Consider the following 22,004-nt stretch of genomic DNA (forward strand, 5'->3'; position numbering starts at 1 on the left):
ACCATATATATTAATGATCTGGATGAAGGGACTGGGGGCATTCTAGCGAAGTTTGCCGATGATACGAAGTTAGGTGGTCAGGCAGGTAGTGCTGAGGAAGTGGGGAGGCTGCAGAAGGATCTAGACAGTTTGGGAGAGTGGTGCGGGAAATGGCTGATGCAATTCAACGTGAGAAAATGTGAGGTCTTGCACTTTGGAAAAAAGAATCCAAGCATAGACTACTTTCTAAACGGTGAGAAAATTCATAATGCCAAAGTACAAAGGGATCTGGGAGTGCTAGTCGAGGATTCCCTAAAGGTAAACATGCAGGTTGAATCTGTGATTAAGAAAGCGAATGCAATGTTGTCATTTATCTCAAGAGGGTTGGAATATAAAAGCAGCGATGTGCTACTGAGCCTTTATAAGGCTCTGGTTAGGCCCCATTTGGAGTACTGTGTCCAGTTTTGGGCCCCACATCTCAGGAAGGACATACTGGCACTGGAGAGTGTCCAGCGGAGATTCACATGGATGATCCCTGGAATGGCGGGTCTAACATATGATGAACGGCTGAGGATCCTGGGATTGTATTCATTGGAGTTTAGAAGGTTAAGGGGAGATCTAATAGAAACTTACAAGATAATACATGGCTTAGAAAGGGTGGACGCAAAGAAACTGTTTCCGTTAGGCGAGGAGACGAGGACCCGTGGGCACAGCCTTAGAATTAGAGGGGGTAAATTCAGAACAGAAATGCGGAGACATTTCTTCAGCCAGAGAGTGGTGGGCCTGTGGAATTCATTGCCGCGGAGTGCAGTGGAGGCCAGGACGCTAAATGGCTTCAAGGCAGAGATGTCTTGATGTCGCGAGGAATTTTTTTTTTTATAAATGTTTTTATTCAGTTTTCGTATTTTATATTGAACAAATTACAAATTGTTAGGAGAGAGAAAAAAAAACAAACAAAAACAAACACGCAAAAATTAACACACATATTTACAGGTAAGCATCTTCGTAGTAGTAACTGCGCCCCCCCCCCCCCCCCCTCAACATGTTTATTTAGCTTGGTTTTGGGCCTTAGCTAGCCATCGAACCCCCGTAACGAACCTGTAGCCCCCCCCCCCCTCCCGCTACCTTCCCCCGACTATTCTTCCTCTTGTACATTGGCCACAAATAGGTCCCGGAACAGTTGCATGAATGGCTCCCACGTTCTGTGGAAGCCGTCGTCCGACCCTCGGATGGCAAATTTGATTTTCTCCATTTGGAGAGATTCCGAGAGGTCGGACAGCCAGTCCGCAGCTCTGGGCGGTGCTGCTGACCGCCAGCCAAACAGGATTCTACGGCGGGCGATCAGGGAGGCAAAGGCAAGGGCATCCGCCCTCCTCCCCAGGAATAGATCTGGCTGTTCTGAAACCCCGAAGACCGCCACTATCGGGCATGGCTCCACCCTCACTCCCACCACTTTGGACATTACCTCGAAGAAGGCTGTCCAGTACTCCACGAGTCTGGGGCAGGACCAGAACATGTGGGCGTGGTTGGCCGGGCCTCTTTGGCACCGTTCACATCTGTCTTCCACCTCCGGGAAGAACCTACTCATACGGGTTCTTGTTAAGTGGGCTCTATGTACCACTTTTAGTTGCGTCAGGCTGAGCCTTGCGCACGTGGAGGTGGAGTTGACCCTATGCAGTGCTTCGCTCCAGAGTCCCCACCCTATCTCCATCCCCAGGTCGTCCTCCCATTTCCTCCTTGTTGCGTCCAGTACGGTGTCGTCCCTATCTACCAGTCGGTCATACATGTCACTACAGTTCCCTTTCTCTAGGATACTTGCGTCCAGTAGGTCTTCCAGTAGTGTCTGTCGTGGCGGTTGTGGGTACGTCCTTGTCTCCTTTCGTAGGAAGTTTTTGAGCTGCAGGTACCGTAGCTCGTTCCCCCCAGCTAGCTGAAATTTCTCTGTCAGTTCGTCCAGTGTTGCGATCCTGTCGTCCGTGTACAGGTCCCTGACTGTCAGTGTCCCCCCGTCCTGCCTCCACCTTTTGAAGGTGGCGTCGGTCAGTGCTGGTTTGAACCTATGGTTGTTGCAGATGGGAGCCCTGTTCGACATTTTGGTCAGGCCAAGTTGCTGCCGCAGTTGGTTCCAGGATTGGAGGGTGGCTGTCACCACTGGGCTGCTGGAGTGTTTTTTGGGTGGGGATGGGAGTGCTGCCGTGGCGAGGGCCCGGAGGGAGGTTCCCATGCAGGAGGCCTCCTCCGCACGCACCCACTCAGCTTCTGGCTCCTGGATCCATCCCCTTACTCGCTCGGCTGTTGCTGCCCAGTGGTAGAGTTGTAGATTCGGGAGGGCTAACCCTCCCCTGGTTTTTGTTTTTTGTAAGACCTTCTTTGGGATCCTAGCATTTTTACCCCCCCATACGAACGCCATGGTGAGTTTGTCCAGCGCTTTGAAAAAGGCCTTGGGGATGTAGATCGGAATGGATCTAAACAGGAAGAGGAACCTGGGCAGTACGTTCATTTTGATCGTCTGAACTCTCCCCGCGAGGGAGAGCGGGAGTGTGTTCCATCTTTGCAGGTCCTTTTTAACTTCCTCCGTCAGGCTGGTGAGGTTCCATTTGTGGATCCCTTTCCAGTCATGGGCTATTTGGATCCCCAGGTAGCGGAATTTATGTCGGGCTTGTTTGAACGGCAGCCCCTTTAGTGCTGCCCCCCCCCCCCCTTGCGGGTGTAATGGGAAGATCTCACTTTTGCTCATGTTGAGTTTGTAGCCCGAGAAGGCTCCAAACTCTTTCAGGAGCGCGATGATCCCGTCCATGCTGCTTTGTGGGTCCGAGATATAGAGGAGCAGATCATCCGCATAGAGTGAGACTCTGTGCTCTCTACCTCCCCTTCGGATCCCCCTCCAATTTTTTGCTGCCCTGAGCGCGATTGCTAGCGGTTCGATTGCTAGTGCGAACAGCAGCGGGGACAGTGGGCATCCTTGTCTGGTGCCCCTGTGCAGCTGGAAGTATTGGGAGTTGGTATTGTTGGTCTGTACACTCGCCATGGGAGCGTTGTACAGGAGCTTTACCCAAGCGGTGAACCCTGTTCCAAGCCCGAACCGCTCCAGTACCTCTATGAGGTATTTCCATTCGACTCTGTCGAAGGCCTTTTCTGCGTCCAGGGAGACGATCACCTCTTGTGTTCTCTCCCCGGAGGGGGTCATTATCACGTTCAGCAGGCGCCTGATGTTCGCGGTCAGCTGTCTACCTTTGACAAAGCCCGTCTGGTCCTCTGTGACCACCTCAGGTACACAGTCTTCTAGCCTTTTGGCTAGGATTTTGGCCAGTATTTTGGCGTCTGCGTTCAGCAGAGATATGGGTCTGTATGACCCACATTCCGTTGGGTCTTTGTCTTTCTTAGGTATCAGCGAGATTGAGGCCTGTGCTAACGTGGGTGGCAACGTGCCCCTAGCTAGCGAGTCTGTGAACATCTCCCGCATGTGCGGGGCCAGCGCTGTCGCAAATTTTTTGTAGAAGTCCGCCGGGAATCCGTCCGGTCCCGGCGCCTTCCCCGCCTGCATGGAGCTAATGCTCTCCATGATCTCTCCCAGTGCTAGTGGTGCTTCCAGATCCCGTTTTCTGCCCTCTCCCACAACTGGTATGTTCAGTCCGTCAAGAAACCGGTTCATCCCAGCCTTCCCCGTTGGGGGCTCTGAGGTGTACAGCTCTTGGTAGAAGGCCTTGAAGGTTTTGTTAATCTTCTCTGGTTCTGTTTCCAACGTGCCTCTGGTATCTCTGATTTGCGCGATTTCTCTGCTGGCTGCCTGCTTTCTCAGCTGGTGGGCCAACAGGCGGCTGGCTTTGTCTCCGTGTTCGTATAGGGCCCCGCGTGCCTGGCGGAGTTGGTGTACTGCTTTCCTGGTGGAGAGCAGGTCAAAGTTCCTTTGTAATTCTTTTCTCTCCGCCAGGAGTTCTACAGTCGGGGCCTCGGAGTATTTATGGTCTACCTCCAGTATGGAGTCGACCAGCTTCTGCCTAGCCACCCTTTCCTCCCTATCTCTTTGCGCTTTGTAGGCTATGATTTCCCCTCTTAGTACGGCCTTAAGCGCTTCCCAGAACGTGGAGGGTGAGACCTCCCCGTTTTGGTTGATCTCAGTGTACTCCGCTATGGCCTGCGCTATCCTTTCGCTGAAGGCCTTGTCAGCTAGTAAGGCACCGTCCAACCTCCATTTGGGGCGCTGGGCCCTTCCCGTCTCTAGCCGCACATCCATGTAGTGTGGAGCGTGGTCTGATATCACAATTGCGGAGTATTCCACCTTGTCTATCTCTGGAAGCACCGTTTTCCCCACCACAAAGAAGTCAATTCTGGTGTACACGTTGTGTACTGGGGAGAAGAAAGAGAATTCTTTCTCCCCCGGGTGGGCGAATCTCCAGGGGTCTACTGCTCCCATCTGCTCCATATCGTGACTGAGTTCCCTTGCCATGTTTGAGGTTTTCCCCGTTCTGGGGTTTGATCTGTCCGTCGTTGGGTCCTGTACACAGTTGAAGTCCCCCCCCATGATTAGTCGGTGCGTCGCTATGTCCGGGATTTCTGCCATGGTCTTTTGGATGAAGCTCGTGTCGTCCCAGTTGGGCGCGTACACGTTAACTAGAACTACCGGCGCCCCATCCAGGGCCCCGCTGACCATGACATACCGTCCCCCTGGGTCCGTAACCGTCTTTGTCGCCCTAAACATTGTCCTCTTGCCAATCAGGATCGCCACCCCCCTGGCCCTTGCCCCATAACAGGAATGATAGGTTTGTCCCACCCAGCCCTTTCTTACCCGCAGTTGGTCCCGCTCCCTCAAGTGCGTCTCTTGGAGGAAGACTATGTCGGCCCTCATGTTTCTAAGGTGGGTGAGGACTCTAGATCTCTTCACTGGGCCGTTAAGTCCCCTTACGTTCCAGGTGACTATTCTGGTGGGGGGCTTCTGCCCCCTTGCTCCTGTGGGGTTAACCATATTTGTCCGGTGGACGCGCCCCTGCCCTCTGGGGTTTCCCTATGTTAGGGGGCCGTCCAGGATGTCCACTATCACTGCTCTCCCCATGCGGTCGGGTCCCTGCGCTCCGGGGTTCCCCCTTGTCCCGGGGACACCCGCCATGGCCGTCCACTTTGTGTCCGCCACGCGGGTAGTCCCCTGCACTCCGGGGGGCCCCTTCACCCACAGACCGTACTGGGTGGGTGCTTGCAGCAGTTCCCTGTTTCGAGCCCTTGTCTGTGGCACTTTGTGGCCCTATTCCCTTACTGGCCTCTTTTGTCCCTTCGTCCCTGCGTTTCCCCTCCCTGGTCTCTCGCCCCCCGGGTGCCCCCCCCCCCCGCTCTATCCCTTTCGGGGATACCCCTGTGTACCCCTCCATTGCCCCTCTCTCCCCCATTCCTGTCCCCATTTGCTCTCCCACCTTTGATGGGTGATCCCCCCCCTCCCCTGCCTGGCGCCTTCCCCCCTGTTGGGGGTGCGCTGCGGCCCTGCTCTGTTGCGCGCCCCCTTCGCTAGCTTTCCTGCTAGCACGGTGGCTCCCCTCCCGGAGGTTGCTGTCCCGCTTCCCCTCTCCCCTCTCCAGTACTCCCGTTCCCTCGTGCCGGGGCCTGGCCTCCCACCTGGAGCGGGCCCTAGGGCATTGGGTTGTTTTCCGTTCTGGGTGTTTCTGCCAGGGGGGAGGGGGCTGGCTTTGCCTCGCCCCTCCCCACCCCCCCGTCGGCATGACGTGTCTCCTTGCCATGGGCCCCTCGTCCCTACTTCCCATGGCGTTTTTCCAGCCCGTGCTCCTCGACGAATCTATTCGCCTCGGCAGGGGCTGTAAAGAAATATTCCTTGTGTTGGTATGTGACCCAGAGTTTTGCTGGGTACAGCATACCAAAACGTACTTTGTTCTTATAGAGAGCTGCTTTCGCTCTGTTGAACTCCGCCCGTCTCTTAGCTATGTCCGCTCCAAAATCCTCGTAGATTCGGATGGCGTGCCCGTCCCAATTGCAGGCTCTATTCTCCTTGGCCCAGCGCAGGATTGTCTCCCTATCCCGGTACCGGTGCAGTCTGGCTATAACTGCTCTCGGTTTTTCCCCTTCCTTGGGCTTCGGGCGCAGTGACCGATGAGCTCTGTCCATTTCCGGTGGGGTGGGAAAAGTTTCCCGCCCCACTAAGGAGCCCAGCATCGCAGCCACGAATGTTGTGGGACTTCTACCCTCTATCCCCTCTGGCAGGCCCACTATCTTGATATTTTGCCTTCTCGAGCTGATCTCCTGGTCGTCTACCCTGCCCTTCAGGCTCCCCTGTGTTGCACTCAGTTTCACCATTCCCCTCTCCAGGGATATGACCCGGTCGCTCGCGTCAGTCGCTGCCTTCTCCAGCTCTTTAATGGTTGCCCCCTGGGCTTCCAGTATCTTCCCTTGGGCTTCCAGTATCTTCCCTTGGGCATCCACTTTCTTCTCCAATCTGGTCAGAACCTGCTGCACCCCTGACATGGCCCTGGTCGCTGCTGCCTGTGCTGCGGCCTCTGCGTCTGCTTTTAACTCTGCCTTGAATGCCTGCAGCTGCTCCCTCACCACCTCGGCAAAGGCTTCCTTCCAATTCACGCCCCCCTCTAACCCCAGGGGAGAGGTTGCCCGCCCGTCCAGCTCTTCTGGATGCGGCGAAGCATCCTTCCCGCCGCTTCGCGTGTTGACTCGTTCGCCCGAGCTGGCGTTCCCTTTGCCCAGTCTACTTCCGGTGCCCCCTTTCTCTTGGCTCCTTTCTGGCACTTTTTTCTCCCCCTTCCCCTTCATCTTTTCTTCTCTCCTTGTTCTTCTTTTTCCCCCTTTTCCGCACCCTATTTTTATTTTATTTATTATTATATATCTATATATGTATATATATATATATATATATATATATTTTTTTTTTTTTTTAATTTATTTCCCCTACCCCTTTTCTCTTTACCAGTTTTCTTTTGGGAAGAACAGAAATACAAGTCTCTTTTTTCTTTTTTCCCCACTCAACCAGGAGAGAGAGTCCCTTTGTCTTTGCCACGTGGTGGTCACAGCAGTTGGGGGGGGGGGGGGGGGGAGGGGCGAGTGGGCCGGTGGTCGCTGCTGGTTGGGGGGGGGGGGGGTCCCCGCTGCTGGTTGGGGGGGGGTCCCCGCTGCTGGCTGGGGGGGGGGTTGTGTCCCCGCTGCTGGCTGGGGGGGGGGGGTTGTGTCCCCGCTGCTGGCTGGGGGGGGGGGGGGGTTGTGTCCCCGCTGCTGGCTGGGGGGGGGGGGGGTTGTGTCCCCGCTGCTGGCTGGGGGGGGGGGGGGGTTGTGTCCCCGCTGCTGGCTGGGGGGGGGGGGGGGGTTGTGTCCCCACTGCTGGCTGGGGGGGGGGGGGGTTGTGTCCCCGCTGCTGGCTGGGGGGGGGGGGGGTCCCCGCTGCTGGCTGGGGGGGGGGGGGGAAAGAGAAGAGGGGCCGCCGCCGCCGCACCGCTCCTGGCCCGCGTGGGGGGGGGGGGGGGAGAAGAGGGGCCGCCGCCGCCGCACCGCTCCTGGCCCGCGTGGGGGGGGGGGGGGAGAGAGAAGAGGGGCCGCCGCCGCCGCACCGCTCCTGGCCCGCGTGAGGGGGGGGGGGGGAGAGAGAAGAGGGGCCGCCGCCGCCGCACCGCTCCTGGCCCGCGTGGGGGGGGGGGGGGGGGGGAAGAGAAGAGGGGCCGCAGCCGCCGCACCGCTCCTGGCCCGCGTGGGGGGGGGGGGGGGGGGGGGAGAGAAGAGGGGCCGCCGCCGCCGCACCGCTCCTGGGTCGCGTGGGGGGGGGGGGGGAGAGAAGAGGGGCCGCCGCCGCACCGCTCCTGGCCCGCGTGGGGGGGGGGGGGTGGGAGAGGGGATGGACCTGCTGCTGTTGGGCCCCCCTGTCGCCGCTCCGGCTCCTCCGCTCCGGCTCCTCCGCTCCCGCTCCGGCTCCTCGGCTCCGGCTCCTCGGCTCCCGCTCCGGCTCCTCGGCTCCTCGGCTCCTCCGCCCCGGCTCCTCGGCTCCTCGGCTCCCCGGCTCCCCGGCTCCTCGGCTCCTCGGCTCCCCGGCTCCTCGGCTCCCCGGCTCCTCGGCTCCTCGGCTCCTCGGCTCCCCGGCTCCCCGGCTCCCGCTCCGGCTCCTCCGCCGTCCGGCCTGTCGGGGGGGGGGGGGGGGGGGGGGGGCTGTTCCTCCTGCTGTCCACCGCTTGCGGGAGCCCCTCTCCCTGCGACCTCCTCGCTCGCCGCCCGGAAGTCAAGTCGATGTCGCGAGGAATTAAGGGCTACGGGGAGAATGCTGGTAGGTGGAGTTGAAATGCCCATCAGCCATGATTGAATGGCGGAGTGGACTCGATGGGCCGAATGGCCTTACTTCCACTCCTATGTCTTATGGTCTTAAGGTTCATTACAGGTTTGGTATAACTCTCAATTCTATCACTCTGGAAATAAAGCATTATACTTAGTTTTCTATTCTTTGACCTTGTTAACCTTTAGTGATTGGTGTATTTATATTCCACAATGTTGGCAGGTAAAGGTGAACTGGTGTGGGAGTGGAGTCGCTATAATCTTGGTGACAGCAGACTCTTGGTGTACACAGTGCTTGCTTCAACTGGCTAAGGGTGCATTTACCTGTAATACAAGTAGGCTGTCATCGCTCTCCAGCGCAGCCTCCAGCTGCAGCCTCCTGTCCTGGAGCCCGGCAAGACTCTGCTGCAGTTGCTTCATGGAATCCTCCACCCAGCTCACCACAGCTTCCCCCTCACCATCGAGAAATCGCAACACTTCCTTCTCCGCCTTCTCGACGGTTTTCACCAACTCGATGCACTTGTTCCTGGCATGCTGTTTTACCTGCTGCACTGTGCCCTAAGATTTAAAAAAAAGTCACAAATATATTCACAAAAAAAAGTCACAAAACATATTCCAACATTCGAGCGGGACTAAGTGCAGCCAATGGGTTCTTACTGAGACAAAACAGGATTGTCATACCACAATCTCTGAGATCTATGATTCTACAGAAGATTCATGAGGGACTGTTAGGCATTGAAAAATGCAAACAAAGAGCTAGAAACACGGTAAACTGGCCAGGCATAAATCAAGACATTCAGATGATGGTAGAAAACTGTGCAACTTGTTGGAAATTTCAGTAAAAGCAACGAAAAAAACTAATCCACCTGAGTGAAATAATAATGATTCTGTGGCAGAATGTGGGACTGGATCTTTTCTATCTGGCAGGAAAAGAATACCTGTTATTGATCAATTATTTCTCTAACTTTGCGGAAGTGGTGCAACTATCCAGCTCGTCGGCCAGGTGTGTCATTAAACATACCATGGATATTTTTGCTCATCATGACATACCACAAGTTGTCATGAGCGACAATGACCCATGTTTTAGCAATCATGAATGGACAGAATTCGCACAGAACTATGATATTCAACACATCAAATCTAGTCCTCTTTATCAACAATCCAATGGGAAGGCTGAGAAAGGTGTTCACATTGTGAAGCAGCTGCTCAGAAAAGCTATGGACAGTCAGGAGAATCCATATCTCCCGTTACTTAACTATAGAGCAGCACCATTGATTAATGGGTTAATGAATCGACAACTCAGAACCCCCTTACCATATTTCACAGGAGCCAACCAATCAGAAATTCATGAAGAAGTTCAAATTTCAAAAAAGGAGGCAGAAGAAATATTATCATAGATCTACAAGATGTCTGCAACCATTAGCAAAGAATGACACAGTCAGGATAGAAGATCCTGATGGAAATAGATGGTTGAAGTTTGCAAAGGTAAATCAACCATCAGGTCCAAAGTCATACATCATCGTCACGGATCAAGGGCAAGTTCTATGAAGAAACAGGAGAGCCTTGCTGAAGGTTCAGCAACCCTTTGTTTCAGTACCACCAGATGATGTAGAAAGCAATCTCAGGGCAACTGAACAGACGTTACCTCAGCATACAAAAACATAGAACACAGAACATTACAGCGCAGTACAGGCCCTTCGGCCCTTGATGTTGCGCCGTCCTGTGAAACCCCTCTAAAGTCCCTCTACACTATTCCCTCTACACATATGCCTATCCAATGACCATTTGAATGCGTTTAGTGTTGGCGAGTCCACTACTGTTGCAGGCAGGGCATTCCACGCCCTTACTACTCTCTGAGTAAAGATCCTACCTCTGATATCTGTCCTATATCTATCTCCCCTCAATTTAAAGCTATGTCCCCTCGTGCTGGACATCACCATCCGAGGAAAAAGGCTCTCAATGTCCACCCTATCTAACCCTCTGATCATCTTGTATGCCTCAATTAAGTCACCTATTAACCTTCTTCTCTCTAACGAAAACAGCCTCAAGTCCTTCAGCCTTTCCTCATATGATCTTCCCTCCATACCAGGCAACATCCTTGTAAATCTCCTCTGTACCCTTTCCAATGCTTCCACATCCTTCCTATAATCTGACGACCAGAACTGCACGCAATACTCCAAATGTGGCCGCACTAGAGTTTTGTACAACTGCAACATGACCTCATGGCTCCGAAACTCAATTCCTCTACCAATAAAAGCTAACACACCATACGCCTTCTTAACAACCATCTCAACCTGGGTGGCAACTTTCAGGGATGTATGGACATAGACACCAAGATCTCTCTGCTCGTCCACACTACCAAGAATCTTACCATTAGCCCATTACTCTGTCTTCCTGTTATTCCTTCCAAAATGAATCACCTCACACTTCTCTGCATTAAACTCCATTTGCCACCTGTCAGCCCAGCTCTGCAGGTTATCTATGTCCCTTTGTAACTTGTAACATCCTTCTGCACTGTCCACAACTCCACCGACAGAAAAACAGAACAAGCTAAAGATGTGAAAAGCACAGAAACACAGCAAGAACCATCTTCAGAAACATCTGAATGCCAGTCAAACTCACAAGTTCAAACAGTGTTTAGAAGGTCGACAAAACACAGAACAACGTCAGACAGATTGAATTTGTGATGGACATTGAATATGTACATAATGAAGTATAATGCATATTATATGTATTGTGTATTGAATTTAAATAATGCATGTAAATATTGTTCATTTGCAAAGGAAAGGGGATGTGATGATATACATAAACAGTTATGTAAATATTAACAGATACGCTCCAATCAGCAGGTGGCGGTAAAGAACAACCCGTGACACTGCAACCTCAGGGAGTTTGGAGATAGTCATCATAGTGGATAGTCACATTTGTAATAACTCTTGGATAATTTTATAATAGTAATTTAATAGTTAGTGATTTTAGTAGTTTTCATATTGTTATCTGACCCATGATATTGTTAATCAATAAACATTCAACCAGTCATGAACTAGACGTTCTTGAGTGCACTAAGTCAGTCCAGCAAAGCACAGAATATAACACCCGGGGCCGGATGGGATCTATCCCAGGTTACTGCAGAAGGCAAGGGGAGAAATAGCTGGAGCCTTAACATATATCTTCACATCCTATTTGACCACAGTTGAGGTTCCAGAGGACTAGAGAATAGCCAATGTTGTTCCCTTGTTTAAGAAAGGAGCAGGAACAACCCAGCAAATTATAGGCCGGTGAGCCTGATGTCAGTGGTGGGGAAGCTTTTGGAAAAGATACTGCGGGACAGGATGCATGCACATTTGGAGGAAAATGGACTAGTTAGTAACTGGCAACATGGTTTTGTACGGGGAAGGTCATGTTTCACCAATTTGATTGAGTTGTTTGAAGAGGTGACAAAGAAAATTGATGAGGGAAGGGCTGTGGATGTAGTTGGTCTGGATTTTAGTAAGGCATTTGACAAGGTCCCACATGGCAGACTGGTACAAAAACTAAAATGTGGGATTTGAGGTTGGGTGGCTAGATGGATACAGAACTGGCTTAGTTATAGAAGACAGAGAGTAGTGGTGGAAGGGTGTTTTTCTGAATGAAGATCTGTAGCTAGTGGTGTTCCACTGGGATCTGTGCTGGGAACTCTGTTGTTTGTTGTACATATAAATGATCTGGAGGAAAATTTGGGTGGCCTGATTAGTAAGGTTGTGGATGACACAAAGATTGGCGGAGTTGCTGATAGTGCTGAGGATTGTCAGAGGATACAATAGGATATAGATAGATTGGAGACTTGGGTACAGAAATGGCAGCTGAAGTTTAATCCAGACAAATGTGAGGTGATGCATGTTGGAAGATCAAATCTAGGTATGAATGATACTGTAAATGGCAGAATCCTTAGGAACATTAACATACAGAAGGTGTGCAGGTCCACAGTTCCCTAAAAGCGGCAAGCACAGGTGGCCAAGGTGATAAAGAAGGCATATGGCATGTTTGCAATCATCAGCTGGGACACTGAGTACAAGAGTTGGGAAATCATGTTGCAGCTGTATAAAACCTTGGTTAGGCCGAATTTTGGAGTATTGCACACAGTTCTGGGACGTAATTCTCCGACCCCCAGCAGGGTCGGAGAATCGCCTGGGGCTGCCGAAAATCCCGCCCCTGCTGTGGCAGAGATTCTCCGCCACCCGGGAAGTGGCAGTGGCGGGAATCTCGCCACTCCGATCGGCGAGGCCCCTGCGGTGATTCTCCGGCCTGGATGGGCCGAAGTCCCGCCGCTGGGAGGCCTCTCCCGCCGCCGAGGTTTGAACCACCTCTGTAACGGCGGGATCAGCGGCGTGAGTGGGCCCCGGGGTCCTGGGGGGGGGCGGGGGGCGATCGAACCCCGGGGGGGTGCCCCCACGGTGGCCTGGCCCGCGATCGGGGCCCCCCGCTCAGACTCCGGGCCAGTGCCCAGGGTGCACTCTTTCTCCTTCCGCAGCCGGCACAGCCTCCGCCATGGCGGAAGCAGAAGAGAACCCCACATCGCACATGCGCCGGTGGTGACGACAGCGGCAGCTGGCCGCTGACATCACTGCCGGCGCATGCGCCGACCGGCGAAAGCCTTTCGGCCAGCCCCGCTGCCGGGGGCGCTGATTTTTTGCGCCAGTCTTCTGGTGCCAACCACTCCGGCGCGGGGCTGGCCCCTTAAGCTGGGGAGAATTCCCCACCTTTGGGGAGGCCCGACCCCTGAGTAGTTGGCACCACTCCCCTGCGCCGGGACCCTCCGTCACGCCGGGTAGGGGAGAATCCAGCCCCTGGTCACCACATGATCAGAGGGACCTGGAAGCTTTGGGGAGAGTGCAAAGAAGGTTCACCTGGATGTTGCCTGGTCTCGAGGCAGTTGGCTTTGAGGAGAGGTTGAATAAACTAGAATTATTTTCACTGGAAAGATGGAACTTGAGGGGAGGCCTGATAGAGGTCTACAAAATTAGGAGAGACATAGACAGGGTGGATAGGCAGAGGCTTTTTCCAAGGGTGGAACTGTCAATTACAAGGGGTCACAGGTTCAAGGTGAGAGGGGGAAAGTTTATGGGAGATGTGCAGGGTAAGTTTTTCACAGAGAGTGGTGGGTACCTGGAACGTGTTGCCAGAGGGTGTTGTAGAAGCAGGCACATTAGCAACATTTAAGAGGCATCTGGATGGATACATGATTAGGGAGGAAATAGAGGAATACGGACTGAGTAAGGGCAGAAGGTTTTGTTTTTAGTTAGGGCATCATGATCGGCACAGGCTTGGAGGGCCAAAGGGCCTGTTCCTGTTCTGTACTTGTCTTTGCTCTTAGTTCTATTATGATTTAGAGATCAACGTGGGAGGAGTAGAGGGTAGTGTTGAGTTGGTAGAAGCAGGCATGCAGATCGTCAGGTCTGTATCCTGTCTATATGTATATAGTAATATGTTATTAATAAACAGTTATTGTTCAACTGTAGAAACCTCTATGCCTCTTCATGAGACAGCATACAACTTTACAACACTGTCCAGTTTAAACTTGGAAGCTTCTCTTACTTTAACAGAGTCAACCTTTTGCTGCAATTTTCCGATCTCGCCTGTTGTCTCCTGCAGTTGTTTGTTCACTTCAGTCTTTCGGTCGTGAAGTTCTTTCTGAAAAATCAGAACATTCAAAATCTTGGTCAGTGATACCTGTTGCTTAATGGATGGGGTGACTGCTTCCTTTAAAATTTGTCATCATTTCTCTTATTCATACTCTACCCCTGGCTTCAATATCACAGAATTCCTAACTTCCCTCAATCTTTTCTTACAGAGACATGCAGTCACATACCAGGCTAGAAGGCAGCCCTGTAAATTGCCAGGCCTGTCCTCATGTCCAAACAAATACCATCTGCTTCTCTTGTTAGGGTACTGGGCCAGACCCCAACTTTCCTTAGCATACCGGATGATAACCCCAAACAATATTTTAGTTGTAAAACTGTTAGAAAAGGATACTTCACCCCAGGAGTGATGACTCTGACCAATAGGTATCTTTTATGTGAAAACAAACTTTAATTTCAACACAGAATTAACCACATTAACATCAAATAAATAGCTTTACAATTATCAGTTAAATAGTTCTTAAATAAAAGAAACAACTTGAACGCACTTGAACCTGTCGCCAGTTTCAATTAAGCAACCAATAGAGTTCAAATGCTAATTATAAATAAAATTAACAAAACAGGTTACTTGTTTAGCTATGCAAACCTTTCAAGAGCAGATCCCGTATACCTCTGCTCAACCTAACAGCATTTGGCAAAACTGCTGTTCAACTTAAAATCTTATAGCAGACTGCAAAACTACAGACAGACTTGGTTCCTCCCACTAACTCCATCATTTGTATCCCACTAAGTGACATGACCTGCTTATCTAGGAGTAAATACAATCCTTCATAATTTATCTACATGCCAGGGAATCTCCTGCAAACACAACACTAATCCATTAGCCCTTCATCTGTAACCAAGTAAGTGGTTGCAATGAATGATTAGTTCACCTTTTACGACTCTTTAATTAATTCTTTAGTAGACACACTGCATGAATTTTAAACCAGGGATTTTAATAACGTTACAGCCAGAGAATATAAAATATAATACATGACAATTTCTACATTCACCACACTCTCAGGGTTCTGATGTATACCAGCAGGTCACTGGATTACAAGCTGGGACAAGTTGTACTGACTGTGCTGAGACCAGTTCTAAAATATGGGCGTGTGGACCTTTTTTCAGAAAGGGGTTTGATACAAAATTGCTCAATCACCATCATTAACTACCTCCCTTGTAACTCTCAATTTGAAAAAAAATACATCATTAGTTACGAAACACCCAGAAGACATTGTGACCAACACAGAACCAACAAATCACAAAGTTGGGATAAGTAATTTTTTTCCCAAACCTTTAATAAGTAGCCACGTCCTTTCCCATCACTCAATCTGCCTCAATAAAATCACCTGTTCCACTGCTGCCTCTGCCCATCTGCAGCTGAAACCCTCATCCAGGCCTTTATCATTTCCTTTACTCAGCTATCTAAATGCCTCCCAGCTTGCACCGTCTGTAATCTTCAACTCATTTAATGGGCGGCACGGTAGCCTAGTGGTTAACCCTGTTGCTTCAGTGCCAGGTCCCGGGTTCGATTCCCGGCTTGGGTCACTGTCTGTGTGGAGTCTCCCTGTGTCCTCCGGGTGCTCCGGTTTCCTCCCACAAATCCAGAAAAACATGCTTGTTAGGTGAATTGGACATTCTGAATTCTCCCTCAGTGTATCCGAACAGGTATCGGAGTGCGGCGACTAGGGGATTTTCACAGTAACTTCATTGCAGTATTAATGATAGCTACTTGTGACACTAATTTAAGTTATTATAAAACCTCTGTTTCTCGAGTCTTAACTTGTAATATGTCCTGTTTGTCCAGCATCCCTGTGCATGTTGGTCTACACTGTATTATAATCCACATAGATTACCAACTCAAATTCTTAAGCATGTTTAAATCAGTTCATAACCTCCTCGCTCCTCCCTGTGCCCTATCTGGAACTGTCTATAGCACTATCATCCCCTCAGAAACCTCTTGTTTCTCTGACTCTGGCCAATTCCCCCATTCCTTCACCACTCCATTATGAACGTGCCTTCAGCTTGGATATGATGCTCTGGAGTGTCCCCGTAACCTTGTGGCCTCTCCACTTTCCTCACCTGCTGTAAGAAATTACATCAAGACCAATTCCTTGACCAAGTTTTGATCAACTCTGCCCTTCTTTGACCAACCATCCATTTTTGGCTGCACCACCGTTCTGCTGGATGGTTTGCTATGATAAAGGCGCTATGGAAATGCATGTTGTTGTTGAGCCACCAGACCTCAGAGTTAAGCAATGAAAACAAGTTGCTTATAAGAGTGTGGGTAACACAAGTTCCAACACCTCAGTGATTTCAAAGCTTTCAAAGATAATTATTAAATGAATACTTTGTGTCGTGTTCACTCGTGGGAGGGACGTGTGGATATACTGTATAAATCAAGGAGAAGGACTGAGATAGAATTAAAGAGATGAACATAGACAGAGAGGAGGTTTGAGTGGTCTGGGAGGTTTAAAAGTAGACATATCTCCAGCGCCAGATGAAATGTATTCCTCCTGAGTGAGGCAGGAGAGGAAATAGCAGGGGCGCTGGCAATAATTTTCAATTTCTCACGAGCCACAGGAGAGGTGTTGGAGGATAGCCAATGTGGTACCACTATTCAAGAAGGGAGGAAGGGACAAACTAAGAAACTACAGGCCAGTCAGTCTTATCTCAGTGGTGGGAAAACTATTGGAAACAATTCTGAGAGACAGAATTTTTTAAAAATACATTTAGAATGCCCAATTCGTTTTTTCCAATTAAGGGGAAATTTAGCGTGGTCAATCCATTTACCTTGCACATCTTTGGGTTGTGGGGGTGAAACCCACGCAAACACGGGGAGAACGTGCAAACTCCACACGGACAGTGACCCAGAGCCGGGATCGAACCTGGGACCTCAGCGCCATGAGGCAGCAGCACTAACCACTGTGCCATTGTGCTGCCCCCTGAGAGACAGAATTAATCTGCAATTTGAGAGGCAGGGATTAATCAAGAACAGTCAGCATGATTTTGTTAAGGGAAGGTCATGTCTGACCAACTTGATTGAATTTTTCAAAGATGTGACCAGGTGTGTCGATGAGGGCAGTGCATTTGACGTAGTCTACTTGGACTTCGGTAAGAAGTCTTACAACACCAGGTTAAAGTCCAACAGGTTTGTTTCAAACACGAGCTTTCGGAGCACGGCTCCTTCTTCAGGTGAATTCACCTGAAGAAGGAGCCGTGCTCCGAAAGCTCGTGTTTGAAACAAACCTGTTGGACTTTAACCTGGTGTTGTAAGACTTCTTACTGTGCTCACCCCAGTCCAACGCCGGCATCTCCACATACTTGGACTTCAGCAAGGCTTTTGATAAGATCCCACTTGGAAATGGATAGCTGTTTGTTGTTTATAGAAATGATTTTGATATGAACCTAGGAGGGTTGATCAGTAAGTTTGCGGATGATATGAAAATTGCTGGGGTGGTAAATAGTGAGGAGCTGGCTTTCGATTACAGGAGGATATAGACGAGCTGGTCAGATGAGCTGATCAATGGCAAATGGAATTCAATCCCGATAAATGTGAGGTGATGCACTTGGGCAGGACAAACAAGGCAAGGGAGTACATGATAAACGGCAGAACCCTGGGAAGCACCGAGGATCAGAGGAAACTTAGTTTGCATATACACAGGTGCTTTCAGGTAGCAGGGTAGGTGATACAGTGGTTAAGAAGGCATATGGTATACCTGCCTTCATTAGCCATGGCATAGAATTTAAAAGCAGGGAGGTTATGCTGAAACTGTATAAACGTTGGTTCAGTCACAGCTCGAGTATTGTGTGCAGTTCTGGAATCCACATTATAGAAGGGATGTGATAACACTGGAAAGAGTGCAGAGGAGATTTATGAGGATGTTGCCTGGGCTGGAGAGTTTTAGTTATGAAGAAAGATTGGATAGACTGGGATTGTTTTCCTTGGAGCGGAGGAGATTAAAGGGGACCTGATTGAGATGTAGCAAATTATGAGGGGCAGAGATAGAGTATACAGGAAGAAACATTTCTCCTTGGTGGAGGGATCAATGACCAGGAGGCATAGATTTGAGGTAAGAGGCAGGAGGTTGAGAGGGAATGTGAGGAAAAACGTTTTTACTCAGAGGATGGTGGTAGTTTGGAAATCGCTGCCTGAAAGTGTGGTGCAGGCAGAGACCCTCATAACATTCAGAAGTATTTAGATGTGCACTTGCAATGCCAAGGCATACAAGGCAATAGGCCAAGTGCTGGAAAATGGGATTAGAATAGCTAGGTGATTGTTTTTGACCGGCCCAGATGCGACGGGCCGAAGGGCCTTTTCTGTGCTATAGATCTCTATGACTCTATAAGACAGTTAGAGTAATTCTAACCTATTGTACATCTCAGATTTCCCTTTTTTCCAATTAGGGGTCAATTTAACGTCGCCAATCCACCTAACCTGCACATCTTTGGGTTGTGGGGTAAGACCCACACAAACATGGGGAAAATGTGCAAACTCCACACGATCAGTGACCCGGGGTCAGGATAGAGCCCGGGTCCTCGGCGCCATGAGGCAGCAGTGCTAACCACTGCACCACCGTGCCACCCTACGTCTCGGATTTCCATCGCTTCAGTTGGCAAGACCCTAAACTCTGGAATTATCTCTCCAAGCCTCTCCAGCTCTTTGTCTCTTTCTGATCTCTGACCTCTTTGATCAAGCTTTTAACCAATGTACCTGGTATTTCCTTAGGTGTTTTGTTGCCAAGTTTTGTTTGAAAGTTTTTCCCATGACTTTGTAAAAGGTGCTATATAAATGTAAGTTGCTGTTGATATATTGGAGGAGAGAGTGAATGTTTAAGGTGATGGATGAGGTATTGATCCAGCAGACTGCTTTGTCCTGGATGGTGTTGAGCTTTGTGAGTGTTTTTGGACCTGCATTCATCCAGGCTATATATAGCGAGCCACTGCCCTATGGGAGGGCAGCACGGCATTGGAGCGACCCATGCTGCTCCAGCTGCCGATACCGGCGTCAAATGGATGCCGCGGGTCTGCGCATGCGCGTTGAGACCGGCGCAAATGCGCGCATGCGCGGTAGCCTCCTTCTCCTCCTTGCGGCGCAAAAGAGGCCCCCATCACGAGAGGCCGGCCCGCCGATCGGTAGACCCCAATCGCGGGCCAGGCCACGGTGGTGGCCACACCCCCCCACCCCCCGGTGTCGGACCCCCCCCCCTCCCCCCAACACCAGGCCGCCTCAAGCAGGATGGATGCAGAGGTCCCACCGGGTAAGACCAGATGTGGACGGCGCCGGCGGATCTCAGGCTTTTTGGGCAGCTACACGGCCCATCTCGAGCGGAGAATCGCCGGGGGGGGAGGGGGGGAGGGGGCGCTCTACGCCGCGCCAGCGCCAATGGCACCGATTCTCCTCTCACCGATGAATTGGCAGACCGGCATCGGGGGGGGGGTCACGCGATTCCCGCCCGGCCTGGCGATTCTCCGACCCGGTGTGGGCTGAGAATCCCGCTCAGGGTCTTTGAATGGTTTCAAGGCAGAGGTGGATAGATTCTTGGTAAACATGAGGGTGATAGGTTATCAGGGGGAGGCAGGATGCAGATTCGAAGTTACTATCAGATCAGCCATGAACTTATTAAATGGCGGAGCAGGCTCGAGGGGTTGTATAACCTCTTTCTGCTCATGTTCATATTTGTTATTCTATATGTAAACCACCCAAATCCCCCGATTAGATTCCAGCCTGTAATCCACTCCATGAGATTTGTTTTTCTATATACAAAGCATCCAAATTCATCAATTAAATGACAGCCTTCAACTCACTCCCTGGCATTCATCATTCTATATATAAATCACCCCAACCCCTCGACTAGATTCTAACTTATAATTCGGTCCTTGGTATCTCTTATTCTATATATAAACCGCCAGAAACCTGCTATTAGATTCCAGCCTGTAACTTACTCCGAAATATCTAAATATAAACTGGCTGTCTCAAGCGCTCATCAAAGCAGAAGCAAATGCAGAATAAAACTACAACAATTAAACCAGCCTGTCAGGATATATCGAGTCTGGAAATCTGTTTCCAGGCTTGATTCTGATCAGGAATCTCATGAAAACACATGGATTTAAATGGATGCCAATCAGTAAAAACTGAGAACAAAGAGTCTTTGTAAAAGGAAAATCGCATATGCTTGAAATCTGAAATGAAACCGCAGGGACTAGAAATACACAGGCGGTCAGTCAGCAAATGATAAAAAGCAGGCGAGAGCTCAGCTGGGGATACTTTAGGTATGACTTGCCCTGTTTGGTGCTAATGGCAAACAGATTTGTAACAAATTCCTTTCTCAATAGAGTTTAACTCCTTCGCATGCAAAAAGAACTTTCATTGCTAGCATGAAAAGGAATGATTTCCACTCAATAGTCACAAAAGATCATTTGTTTTGCTTTTCTTTTCTTTCAATACAGTTTACAAAGCATATTTATTGTACCTTCAATTCGCTCACTTGTTCCTCCACAGACACAGTCTCATGTTGCCTGTGTTCGTTAATGGCACACAGGCAGCAGACACACATCTGATCGGTCCTGCAGAAGACTTCTAGAGGTTTGCGATGGATCGGGCATTTCCTCCTCTCGATATCCCTGACCGGATCAATGAGTCGGTGATCCCTGAAGACCGGGTTGCTACCATGGGGCTGCAGGTGGATCTCGCAGTACGACGCCATGCAGACCACGCACGACTTGACGGCTTTGAGCTTCTCATTAGCGCAGAAGTCGCAGAGGACATCCTGGGAACCCACGGGATCCTTAGAGGCAGAGGCTGGGTCAGCATTGGAGAAGTCCTCCACAATCTCGCAGAGAATCGTGTTCTTGGAGAGGGACGGCCTGGAGCTGAAGGTTTCCCGGCACTGAGGGCATTTGAAAGTCTCTGAATCCCCTTCCTGGTGCCAACACCTTCCAATACACTCCATGCAGAAGTTGTGGCCACAGGGGATGGTGGCAGGAGACTTTAGGAGATCCAGGCAGATGGCGCAGGCTAGCTTTGCTTCAGAGATGGAGACTTTCGACACCGCCATTCCTCGGGGAGAGAGAGAGTAAAAACCCAGCCCTCACCAAGTCTGGGCAAGCAGAGAACTGAAAGGGAAACTTGGAAACAGTCCTGAAAGTTACGTTAATGATTCGCAAGGATCTACCTCAAAACAAATACAGTAGATTACTTCAATGACTCAACATATTTCTCAAAAGCAATAGTTTCTCTTTTATTTTTGTACTTTAAATCTTCTTTTTAAAAAAAATGTTTTCAACATAACCAGGAACTCCACCCATACTTAATATCCAGTTTCACAAGCCAGCTACCGACATTCCTGTAGGTTTTTATTGGAATGACATCTGTGCTTGCCTGTTAGCTCTGCTGTAACGGCTTAAAGGGGCCGTGATTTCATCTCCCGGCCATTTCTAAGCTTGAATGATACATCCCCACGGGGTTAACCACATACTGACAATCAGAAAAAGTACATATGTAAAAAAGGTGGGTGGGGATAATTGATAAACCAATCAAGCTTAGGAGAAACATTCCCCCCCCCCCCCCCCCCCCTGTTGTGGATGGATGTTACACCCCTGCATATTAAAAAAAAAGTTATAGTAAATGGCAATGGTGTCAGAGGACTGTCTGCCAGCACACATGATTCCTATAAATAGGAAAGACTTGTACGTATATCTATATGTATATATATATATAGCACTTTTCATAACCTCTAAACATTGCAAAGCGTTTTACAGGCAATGAAGTATATCTTGAAATGTAGTCACTGTTGCAATGTAGGGAACAATGCAGCCAATTCATACACAGCGAACTCTCACACCAATATGACCAGATAATCATGTTTTTGTGATGTTGATTAAGGAATAAATATTGACCAGGACTTTAAGGTAACTCCCCTGTTCTTCTTCAAAATAAAGCCAGGGGAACCTTTACACCCACAGCAGGTTGGGCCTCGGCTTAACATCTCCACTGAAAGACGGCACCCCAGCAGTACAGCACATCCCCATATTTAAAAGAGCAAGTCCAGGGAATTATAGACCAGTTATTTTAATGTTGGTGTGAGGAAAGTTAATGGAAGATTTACT

General features: G+C 50.1%; 1 protein-coding gene across 1 annotated transcript in view; it reads right to left on the minus strand.

Moving 5' to 3' along the window:
* LOC119953501 (E3 ubiquitin/ISG15 ligase TRIM25-like) overlaps positions 1-21,347 on the minus strand; it is a 48,540-nt gene extending 27,193 nt beyond the window's left edge. Inside the window, exons 1-3 of the mRNA XM_038777845.1 lie at positions 20,369-21,347; positions 13,813-13,908; positions 8,563-8,796 (exon numbers count right to left, since the gene is read on the minus strand). Of these exons, the coding sequence (XP_038633773.1) occupies positions 8,563-8,796; positions 13,813-13,908; positions 20,369-20,953 (915 nt within the window). The 5' untranslated portion in view covers positions 20,954-21,347. The remainder of the gene's footprint in view (positions 1-8,562; positions 8,797-13,812; positions 13,909-20,368) is intronic.
* Between the last annotated feature and the right edge of the window lie 657 nt (positions 21,348-22,004).

The sequence above is a fragment of the Scyliorhinus canicula genome, chromosome 18 (genome assembly GCF_902713615.1).
Source record: "Scyliorhinus canicula chromosome 18, sScyCan1.1, whole genome shotgun sequence".
In the NCBI taxonomy this organism is placed as follows: Eukaryota; Metazoa; Chordata; class Chondrichthyes; order Carcharhiniformes; family Scyliorhinidae; genus Scyliorhinus; species Scyliorhinus canicula.